The 12,221-nt window shown below is 42.8% G+C and overlaps 1 protein-coding gene across 7 annotated transcripts in view; it reads left to right on the top strand.

Moving 5' to 3' along the window:
- LOC102936614 (amyloid beta precursor protein) overlaps positions 1-12,221 on the top strand; it is a 301,370-nt gene that overhangs the window by 195,773 nt on the left and 93,376 nt on the right. For all 7 annotated transcript variants that reach the window (XM_037905593.2, XM_037905604.2, XM_037905609.2 and 4 more), the window contains one exon: positions 7,156-7,289. In XM_037905593.2, the coding sequence (XP_037761521.1) occupies positions 7,156-7,289 (134 nt within the window). The remainder of the gene's footprint in view (positions 1-7,155; positions 7,290-12,221) is intronic.

Below are 12,221 nucleotides of genomic sequence, written 5' to 3' on the forward strand. Positions count from 1 at the left end.
GAGAAAATCTCCTGTCTTCAGCTCCAGACATGTCCGCAATCTCATTTGTACCAAGATGTGTCAACACCCTTCCTTACAAGGAGAGTTGCAGGGGAGGGAAAGATAACCAGAGGGCTATTAGATTTTCACTCAGAGGGAGCATTAAAAGGCTTGGATAAGAGCCTCTGGATACTTACGGGAACTTATTGAGCCTAGCCCATCACTAGTCTCATTAGTTATCCAGTGCAGATACTGATATTTTTTAAAATTAAGTTCTGAGGTTCAGAAGATCTGAGATGTGACTAATCTGCACATTTCCCTGCATAGAAGTTAAGTTCAGAGCACTAAATTGTGCTGATTATACACAGTTTGAAATTCCTGTCCTCGTTAGAACCTTTTACTCCAGCTGCCCGTTTTATAATGTATAATATCCTGAACTTCCATTAAGACATTCGTTGATGTTAATGCCCAATTCTTCATCCATTTCACCTACATTTTTAGCAGCTAGGGTGAATATGAAATGAGGTTGTTTTATATATTTTGTCCTTTACATACCTTTTTACAGTTGGGAATTTTTAAAGAAGAGGAGTGGATGTTTTTACAGCAAACTTTTGTTCACGGAACGCAAAGCTTCAGCCTTAATCTTATGTGGATGATATAGTTAAATATATTGCATTTCAGAAGTAATCTATTCATTCACTGAATATTATATTATGTTCAAATCACTTCACAAATTATGTACAGCTCCAATGAAATCTAGTTATCTTGTGGATGGGAGAATTGCTATAAATGTGTGTGAGAGACAGTGTTCCCATGGGCTTAAGTGCATACCTAAGTATTTTGAAGTACTCTACATACTTGTACTTACATATTTTACTTATTCTGTGTTTGTATTTAAATACATTTTAAAGGTACCTAAAGCATAAGTAACTTTTTTTTAATCTGTGCTTTTTCAAAATATTTTATATATTTAAAAAAAAAAAAAAATCACATCCCTCCCAATTGCCCTGGATTCTGGTTGGGCCCTGGCAGACACATACCTCTCCATGCCTGCATTGAAAGAAGGAGCTCAATAAGCACATCTTTTACTTTCTCTTCCACTATGTGCTTATATTATTTAAGTAGTCGTCCATATATTGACCAGACAGTTGCAGGAAATGCAGGAGTTGAAAGTATATGCGCTTATATTTGTGTTTATAAATACCTAAGTGCTGTTTCCATGGCATACTGTACTTATAAGCAGTGCTTAATTTGTAATGAGACACGTGCCGGGGCTCAAGCAATTTTCTTTACTTTCATAACTGATGCTGTAAGCCCAGAGGTTCCAGGTCTATGAACTGCCAAGCCTAGAGATACCAGGGCTCAGCCGTGGCACAAATTAAGCACTGCTTATAAGTCCTTCTGTAATGGTGTGTTTGGCACTGATACGCAAGTCCTTTTTATCAGCACTTTCAGAAACACTTTTGAGAGATGGGAAATTTTCATCGAATCATAGAGTTAGAAGAGACCGCAAGGGTCATCTAGTCTAACTCCCAAGGGCACTCTTACTTTATTTAAAGGGAGTGGGGGCATCTTTTATTATCCTATTTGAAAGAGTCTGTAAACTGCAAAAGGCAAGGGGCACAGCTGGCCCTGTTGAGATTTAAATCTATGTTTCCAGGAAGCTTAGATTATTATTTTATTTTATTTTATTTATTATGTTAAACCTGATGCTTATATCCTCTATGCCACCTGTCCAGGAATCTATAAAGAATCCCACAGGAATTATTGATGAAGAAAAGAGCCTTATGAATAGGGAAAAAGCCCTTGTCTCCCCCTCCTCCAGCAAGTTTGCACTTTTTTTTCCTGTCAGGTTTCACATAGTAGCTATTGCATACTCAATATACCTAATTTAACTGATGGAACACAAAGTATAGAAAATTGAGGCTTCCATTTATTTACTAGTATCTTCATAAAGTGAGAACAGATTGCAAAAAAACGAATCTTTAAGGTATTCTTACACGTTGTTGTCTATGCCTACCCAAGAACATTTGCTGTTGGTACTGGGGAGGGTGGGGGGGCAGTCTGTGATACACCTCTGTCATTTAATGTTCCCAAATTATTCAAATGAAAATTAAAACTTGCATGAAAGGGAGCAATGAAGGATTTTTAACAAATACTTCTGCTAATGTAAGAGTAGAGCGGACTTTGTGAATACACAAAATAAATAAATTGCGTGGTGACCTTGATTTTTAAGCAGACCTCTGTTTTTTAAAGAAAGTTTTTACTAGTCTCTTATGCCAGATTGACTGGTGTTCTGCCTGTTATTTTTAAATTATCTTATTCATCCACTGACAGTGCCAGATTGTTCCCTACAGGCAAGTGAGTGCTAATTTTAAATGACACAAGCAAGAAAACTTTTCCCTTTTCAACTGGGAGACTATTCCACATTCTAATAAACCTCACTGTTAATATTCTGTTCTAATAGGCACTCTAAACTTTTCCTTTGATCTATTTAATTCCTTCACTCTTAATTAAACTTTCTGTACAATCTTAAATAATTCCCCTGTCCTTGTTGTTTGCTTCAGATATTTGTACATGGTCATGTTAAGCTCAGCAGACTCCTAGTGCACCTGTAGCATACCACCCATCCACACAATATTTCTATCAGTGGTGCCAAGCATTCATGCCACCACTGGGATTCTATTTGGACTGGTGCTGGACTCGTGACAACAGCAAGCACTGATGTCCCAGCTTTATCATTTCATTTGATATTCCCATTTGACTCCCACAGTGCTCCTGCCCACTCTTCAGTGATGCCTTTGACAGCTCCGGGCACTGGATGGGTCACTGGTCTAATGGCTATATGCAGGCTTCCAGTGTTCTCATTTCTCTCCGGCCCCTATTTGTCACTGTCCATGTATGCCACGGGTTCCACTGCATTAGGTAGGTAAGGAGGAATGTGCTGGGCCCTGTGGAAGCATCTGGAGGTGCAACCTCGCTCCAGTCCCTGACCTAGATCACTTCTGCTTCTGTCTCCCAGGAAGAGAGCTCGAGAAAGAGGAGGAATCTGTTATTTCATCTGGAAAATAAAATAGGAGGGACCAGAGCTAAAACTTAAAAATTGAAGACAAAAAAGATAAAATCAGGCTCCTTAACTCCTCAGGCAGAGGGACCCAAAGGTGGCAGTGCTTGTCTTAATAGATACCAGGCCACATGTTGTCTGGCATTGGGTCTAGAGCAGGGGTGGCCAACCTGAGCCTGAGAAGGAGCCAGAATTTACCAATGTACATTGCCAAAGACCCTCAGTAATACATCAGGAGCCCCCCATCAGCTCTCCCCCAGCTCCCAGCGCCTCCTTCCCTCCGGCAGCCCCCGCCGATCAGCACCTCCCCCTCCCTCCCTGCACCTCCTGATCAACTGTTTTGTGGCATACAGGAGGCTCTGGGGGGAGGGAGAGGAGCGAGGTCATGGCAGGCTCAGGGGAGGGGGCGGGAAGGGATGGGATGGGATGGAGGCAGGACCGGTGGCAGAGCCAGGGGTTGAGCAGTGAGCACCCCCTGGCCCATTGGAAAGTTGGCACCTGTAGCTCTAGCCCCGGAGTCGATGCCTATACAAGGAGCCACATATTAACTTCTGAAGAGCTGCATGTGGCTCCGAAGCCACAGGTTGGCTACTCCTGGTCTAGAAGTTGCTGGTGATTCTTTTATCCTGGTTGCAAGTGTGGGTGCATAGCACGGCATAGGCTCTGCACTTTGAAATGCGCACATAGCTTCTCGGGCAGGACAGAACGGTTCAAGGCAAGCAGTGGAACAAACCAAAAATGAGAACAGGTGCAAATGGACGTATATTACAGACATCTGCCAGCTGCTTACGAGAGTACTCTGGGATAACTGCAATATTCCTGATGTTTCAATGGTTGCAGGGATGCTTATGCCCTGTGTGTGTGGCGCATTGTGTGTGACAGCGGTAAGGTGGTTGGTGTTGGATGTTCTGCACTGCTGCAGTTCCACCAGTTCTGTTAGCAACCACAGATAAGATTAATAGAGTAAGGCCAGAAGGACTCCTGCATAAAGCAAGCATTGAACCTCACCCCTCCCTTGTGACTGAGCTATAGCTTATCTTTTAGAAAGACATCCAGTCTTGGTTTAAAGATTCAAGTAAAGGAGAATCCACCATGTCCCTGCGTACATTCCCCCCCCCCCCCCCCAAAAAAAAAAAAAAAAAGCTTAATTACACTCACTATTAAAAATATGCATCTTATTTCTAGCCTGAATTTGTCAAGCTTGGGCTTCCATCCATTAGGCCTTATTATGCCTTTTTCTGCTAAATTAAAGAACAGTGTGCTATCAGAAATCTCTTCCCTGTATAGGTTCTTGTGATTGTTATGGTTTAACCTTTTCTTGGATAAACTAAACAGACTGAGCTTCTTAAGTCCCTTGCTATAAGGTATTGTTTTCTGGACCTCAAATCATTTTTGTGGCTCTCTTCTAAACCCTTGTTCATTTTTCAACATCCGTTGGACTCCAGAACTGGATAAAGTATACTAGTAATGGTCTCACTAATGCCATATACAGAGGTAATACCACCCCCTTAGTTCTTCTTGGTATTCCTGTGCTTATACATCCAAGGATAGCTTTATCCCTGTTAGCTACATCATCTCACTGGGAGCAGTTGTTCAACTGTGTATCCTGGTGACACCTATGTCCTTTTCAGTGTAACTCTATTTCAGGATACAGTCCCCCAATCTTGTAAGTTTGATCTACATTGTTTGTTAGATGCAGTGACATTGGCTGTGTCTCTACTAGCAAACTTCGTAGCCGTTATTTTCCACCAGTGGTACCTGCTCTGAGCAGGGTTAGGTGATATGTTGGTAAAAAGTCTGAGCTGTCTCTTAGCTACAGCTTCCACAGTTACTACCATGGGTGGAGTAGCATCAGTGAGGAATCACAGATGTGAATTTTGTACGGGGACACCATTAGTGGCCAGATTTTTTTATTAAGTGCTCAGCACACACAATTGGGTCCAGATTTTCAAAACAGCTCAGCACCCAATATGCTGAGCTCTTTAGAAAATCTGACCATAAGTATCCCACTGAAAACTGGGTATTGAACACTTCTGAAAATTTGCCCCTTATTTAGATAACTACATGGGAGAAGAGCTCTTGAAAATCTGTCCCTAAATGTGTACATGACTTGATTGATCTTCTATTATTCCAAATGCCTGTGATCTTTTTTGTGTGCAATAAATTAAACGTTAAATTTGCATACTTATTTATTGCACAATTATTTCATTCAATCAGTTTTTTCCACTTAAAACTTTTCTTAGTGTTACATATTTTAATTTTACTTTTTTCATTTTTAATAAGTTTTATTAACTGTAGTTTCAACAAAGAGAATACATGGAGGAAATCAAATAGATTCGGCATGTGACAAATATTAACCACAAAGGTAGAAAATTGCATTTTTGAAATGCTTTAAGAACAACACAAAATGTTTTCTCTTCACTCAGTTCAAGTTCCAAATGATCACAGTTGGAATTCATCCGTGCTAATAAATTTTCCCAACAGACAACACTGTATCATAGCAGGAGTGTCTTAATCTGAAACAAATTATTTGCCTTATCTTTCATTTGTAGCATCTTGTAAATTTAAGACGCTCTATAAAAGTTTTGTGATAAAAACAGCATGGGCGTCCGGCACAAACCATGTAAGTTGTATGTTTGTGGGTGAAATTTATGTTTAGTGGTGTGACAAATGGAGGCAGATTGGTCTGATGAGCATAGCAAAGAATCAAGACTTTCCTGAGTTCTAATCTTGACTTTGAAACTGTCCGATTACATGTTGTTAGGCAAGTAAGTGAACCTTTGTGTCTCAGTTGCCCTATCTGTAAAATGGTAATAACTCCTTACTTTTCTCACAGGATTGTTGTAAGAACTATTGTACACTACATATGTACAAAATATTATGATTAATAAATATATGCTGGCTACTAGCCATGTGGGTTAATATGTGTAGGTGACTGAATTATAGGGCTATATTTACATTACATCATAATTACATAATGACTCCAAGAGTAGAAAATATTACAGCTTTTGCATTTTGTGACTCTTTGGCGTTGTAATTGTATAATTTAACATTCCATTCACATTGGGGTTTTTGGCAAGGAACAGGAGAGTTTAAAATAAAAATAGTAAAAAGAAATTGTCAGTACTTAGTTAGACAAATATTAGGCCCAGTCAGGCTTTAAAGACTATATATAAACGTAGTAGAGAAGGGTCTAACTTTTTGCAGCTTGTGTTTGCCTGGAGGGTTGTATTTGTTTCTCTTGTTTTCATGGCTATATCTTTTAAGTAGGTGTTTTTTGTTTAAATGAAATCTTCAAATGTTCAAAATATGGTAGAGTGCAATAAAAAAATATGGAATAACCCGAAAAATTACAGTATAGGAGATGGTTGTGGAGTCCATGATTTTCAGTAAATCTCTACTAGAAAATGTTTTCCCTTGTTACTTAGCAATTGATGGTTGCTACTGAATCACAGAAGAATAGGCTGATTATCTCATAGGAGTTTCTTTTTTTAAAAAAAAAATAAGTATTCTTGTTAACCCTCCAATGCACTGATCAATTTTAGCATAGGGTTTTTTAATCCGTGTTATTGTGAACAAAGCACATCTTTATGAGGACAGAATGCCAGTGAGAGGGATTTTGAATAGAATGTCCTTGGACTGCAGTATGGTTGTGGTTTATATCGTCTCTGTAGATGCTTTAAAGTGTGTTTGTTTTGTTGTATGTTTGTTTTTAATCTTTATAAATAAATAAAGCATGTGGTTTTGAAAAAACGTGTCTGCTGTCAGTTTATGTACCTTAGGTAGTGCCAAGTGTGTTTGCTCTTTGTATGTTTCCTTTGCCAATAGCTCATAATCTGTTAAGTAACGTTGTACTGAGTGGAAGAGTTTTTCCTGAGTTACCAAAAAAAAAAAAAGGGGGGGGGGGTGAAATCTTTCTCCTATACCACCATTTTTTATATGTATATTTGATATAGAAGTTTTATAAAGCTAGTCTCCTGACTGAAGTTACTTGAATGGCTTCATTCTACTGGAAAAAGAACGATGTTCGTTCCTGTGTTCAAATGAACTTTATTGATACTAAACTTAAATTGTGCTTTTTTCCCTTTCTCCTATAAAAACTCCGACTCTAGTCCCCACCACAGCTGCCAGCACTCCAGATGCTGTTGACAAATACTTGGAGACACCTGGTGATGAGAATGAGCATGCCCATTTCCAGAAAGCCAAGGAGAGACTCGAAGCCAAGCACCGTGAAAGAATGTCTCAGGTAAGTCATACTGTTGTTCATAATTAAGGCTGATGTCTTCTCAGATGGGTCACAGGATTAATGAATTCCTTGACTTCCTGTATTTTGGGGAAACTCACGTGGCTTTTACCTGCTGCTCTTCCAATCTGCAGCGGAGTAAAGAGACCAACTGTTCCCTATTTTCAAGTATATGTTCCTGTGCATGCTCGATCATAGGATATACACATGCCTGTGAACTCTCGACTGGAGAATTCAAAGTAGTGTCCACAGGCCTGCGCCTGCTCAGAGCAGCACCTTATGCCTCCAAACAAGGGCACATGGGGAGGCGCGGGCCTGCTGCCACTTAGTTCCTTTTCTGTTAATGGAACTCAATGGAACAATCGCATGTCCGTTTATTCTCAGCTTCCTTCCTTTCTTAGTTTATCATTCTAGAATTTTTTCCCTTATTTTTGTAGTTATTTTTATTTCTTCAGTCTTATACAGTTGTGTTTAGAAGAGGGTTCACCTTCCTTTTTTTCCTGTTTTCTCTCATTCTTTCTTTGGTCCACTACCTCTTGGGTTATGACAAAGATCCGGGTGTTTAAGCCCTGTGTGACGGGGTGGGTTGCGCACCGCTAGGATTGTGCCACCTCCTGGCCACTCTAGGGCAGTGGTTCTTAACCTAGGGTGCACGCACCCTCTGGGGGTGCGAGATGCCCTTTCTGGGGGGTGTGAGACGTGCCAGATTTTTTTAGAAGGTAAATCATCGAAAACACAAATTAAGCACGGGCAAGTAAATACAACTACTTTGTTTCATCAAACCTATGTATGTATTAACATTGTACATTTTTTAACAATTACTGTAATATACAAACAAAAAATATATCTAGGTTTAAAGAACTGGCCTACTTCAATTATTTTTGATAAGGGGTGCGAGAACATATTTTGAGAACCAGAGGGGTGCAGGCTGCAGTAAAGGTTAAGAACCACTGCTCTAGGGAATAGCTCTCAAGGTCGATGCCCCTTCCCACAGTTGCACGCCATTCTCTACCTCTCTTTCTGTGTCTGCAGCCCCTCTCTCACTCCACGAGTTGCTGCAGCCTCTTTGTGACTTCGCTCTCCAGCCAGGTTACCTAATGGTTTCCCCTTCTGGGGTTGGAAAGTCTCTTCCCGCAAACAGGCTCAGGCAGTCTTCCTACTCACTGCTCCCCAGTGCCACTTCCGCATTGGCTGGCTGGGGAACTCAGACCCACCTTCTACTTCAGATTCTGGCTCAGGGACCCTCTAGTCAGCAGTCAAGGTCTGTTCCGCCCTGGACCTTGCCATGTTTCTCTGAGTCCTTTCCTAACCTTCTGGCTCTCCTTTCCTTCTCTGGGTCTGCCAGCTTCACCAGTCCCTCCTCCCAGGGAGCAACTGCAGGCTACGTCTCTGCAGCCTCCGGACACTCTTCCCAGAGAGTGACTACAGGCTTTCCCAGCAGCCCCCTCAGCTGCCAATTTCCTGCCTCTATAAATCTAGCCCAGCTCATTCCTTCCCATCTAGGCTCCCTCACTCGGTCTGGGGAATACTTAGCCATGTAATTCCTCTCCTCTCAGCTGTGGCTGGCTGGGTTAATTAGCCCCCTTCTTAGTCTTCATTAACCCTTTCAGGGCAAGTGTGGTGTGAAAACTTCATCACACCCTGCCAGACCTGCCACAGGTCTTTTCCCCATAGTGACAGACATTCAAGATGTCTCTGCTGCGTCAGAGACACCAACTTCTGATTTAAGTTGAAGGTCTGTACAGGTCTTTAAAGCTGTTACAGCTGCCCACCCAGTCTCCATGACAGTGGTACTGAGGTGGCTTGTGGGTTTTTTCTTTTGTTCGCTAAACGTCTCTAGATTGCCCAAAGAGCTACAGATTTCCAATCTGAAGGGCCAAAGTCTTTGCGGAGAAGACAGATTTTTCTCTCCACATCCTGAAGGATTCTCGGACCGCACTACACTCCTTAGGAATCTACACTGTGGAACAGAAGAGAAGATATACCTCTCAGTCTCACCACAGATCACAATCTTCTCAGTACTCACCATTTCTGTGCTGTTATGAGCCACAGTGCAAGAGGCTCAGGGCTCAAAAGTGAGAACAGTCTGCACCCCAGTCCATGACCTCTCAAACTGCCTCTTATAAGCACTTTGATGAGCTGGTCGGGGGCCTGAACAATGATACCTTACAGCGTCAGCTGCCATCTATACACCTGTCACGCCACTCAGACGTCAACTTACCTTACTTCACAGCAGTTAGGACCAGCTCTAGAGCAAAGAGATTGATTTCTAGCCCTAAACTTACAGGTTGCCTCCTTCCATATCTCAATACAACCATCATACAGGAGATTTCCTACTGCTTACCTTTGGGGCAGGATCATTATAGGTACAGACTGCTCTACTCAGGGTAGTCTCCAAGGTTCACTTCATTGTAGTGACATACGAACCCTGGTACAGTGACTGGACTTTATCAGCACCAACCTGATGCAGTAGAAGCGAGAGCGCTCCTCTCACTATCCACATTCACCACCCTGGGACACATGTCTCCCTAATACGCTGGGGAGCTCACCTACGCAACAACAAGGTTCAGGACAAATGGCCTTCCACAGAAATGACCTTCCATATCACTCTTCTGGCTGTCAGGAGTGCCTGTGCCCAAATTCTGCCTTTCATCAAAAACAACACACAAAGCTTATGATGGACTTAATGTGACCTGTATGTTTTGTATAAACTGCCAAGGAGCTGCCAGATCTCCCTCCTTCTGCAAGACAGCATTCAAACTTTGGAATTGATGCACCCATCACAATGTGCTCATCTCAGCTGTCTGTCTACAAGGGATACGGAACGGGATAACCAACAGTCTCAGTTGGAATTTTCTCATGACAGTGAGTGTATACTGAATTCATAGGAGCTTCAAGATATAGCCACCTTTTGGGGAAACATTCACTGGCAGTTGCCCTCATCTTCCCAGCGGACAGGGCCCACTTGTATGTCTTTTCCCAGTTTCCTACCCTATCCAAGATTCTGTTGAAAATTCAACGAAACAAAGCGAGAGTTATTGTGATTGCCCCTCTTGACTATGACAAGTCTGGCTCCCTTACCTGACGCAGATGACCCTCCTGTTCCTCTGACGTCAGCCCATTCCTCACCCGCTCTCTCAAAACAATGGGCTGACCCTTCACCCCAACCTATGGGTCCTCTGCCTCCAGGCTTAGATCTTTCTTTGTTCCAAGGCTTAGAATCAGAATGCTCTAACAAGCTGAAATACATGTTGCAACACAGCCACAAGTTGACCACTCCACATACCTATCTAGAAAATGGAAACAACTCCAAGTTTGTACCATTCCAAACGGACGGACCCAACCTCATCTTTCCTCCCTCTGATTTTGCACCACATTTTAAACTCTCACTCAGCTCCCTTAAGGTACATCTCATGGTGAAAATGGCTTCCCACTTCAAGTTTGCTCAACCACTAATGCGTAGACTCTTTAAGGCCATTGGGACTCTCTTCCCCCATGTGACACCACCCGCTCCAGCCTGGGACCTTAATCTAGTTCTCAGGGCTTGGACTAGACCTCCCTCTGAGTCCAGGGCAACTTGTTCTCTCTTACACCTGTCCATGACGACAGCTTTTCTAATTGCCATCACCTCAGTTAGGCACATAGGAGAAATAGCGGCCCTGATGCCACACCCATCATTCACAGCCTTTGTCTTTATAAAAAAAAAATAACAACTCTAAGGCCATATCCCAAGTTTCTCGCTACTTTTTCTGCACTTTCCATATGAATCAACAGATCCATCTCCCTGTTTTTTCCCAAAACCACATTGTGACAACTGGGAGACAATTGTGCATGTGCTAGATATTAGCAGGACATTAGCATTCTACTTGGACAGGACTAAGGACTTCAGGAAATCCCCTAAACCCTTCCTTTCATCCACAGAAAGATCCAAAAGCTCTGTGTGATCTCCTCAAAGACTATCCAAATGGGTCTCTAGTTGCGTTAATCACTTAGCAAGGGCCCAACTTGCTTCTGTCCATACGCACGCCATGAGATCAGTTCCTATCTCAATCACATTCCATAGGGATACCCCTATCTCCCCAATCTATAGAGCAATGATTGGGGTCTCTGACCGTACTTCTGCAGAACATTATGCGATCCCTGAAGATTTGGCCGCTGACACCATATTCGACTCCACAGTACTCTCTGTAGTAAAAGACTCCGCTCCGAAGTCCCAGGCTCCAGTCGTGGGTACTGCTCCGGAGTCACCTAAAGTGGAGCACCCATAGGGAGGCTACTTGAAGAAGAAGAGGAAGTTCCTCACCTTGTGCAGTAACAATGGTTCTTCGAGATGTGTGTCCCTGTGGGTGCTCCACTACCCACCCTCCTCCCCTCTACTTCGGAGTTCTCTGTAGGAATTGAGGGGGGGTTTCCCCGTGCAGTGCTAAATAGCCTCGAGGCAGACCACGAGGGAGGGAGAGCACATGCATGGGCTCTACGGGCACTGCTACCAAAAATCTCCGATTAGAGGTGCAGGGGCACACAGACACCTAAAGTGGAGCACCCTTAGGGACACACATCTCCAAGAACCATCGTTAGTGCACAAGGTGAGTAATTTCCTCTTCTGCAGGCACAACTTCTAGATTCCGAGCCATGACCGTGGTTAAGCAGAGAGTATCCTGGTTCCAGTCTTCCAGCCTCCTGAGGGAGGTGCAGAGTACAGCTGAAGACCTTCCCTTTGAAGGACCCAAGTTCTTTAGCTCTGATACGAACTTCTCCCTCCACACTGACAGACTCGAGAGCTGCCTTATGGTCTCTGGGGAATTTACATTCCTGCAACAAAGAGACAGTTTATTAGGTCTCACATCGCAGCAATCTAGGCCATTCCATTACAACCCTCAACAAGTGTTTCCCAGACCGTAGGACTTTCAGAGGAGGAGATCTAGAGCTCTGAAA

The sequence above is a fragment of the Chelonia mydas genome, chromosome 1 (assembly GCF_015237465.2).
Source record: "Chelonia mydas isolate rCheMyd1 chromosome 1, rCheMyd1.pri.v2, whole genome shotgun sequence".
NCBI classification, from domain to species: domain Eukaryota; kingdom Metazoa; phylum Chordata; order Testudines; family Cheloniidae; genus Chelonia; species Chelonia mydas.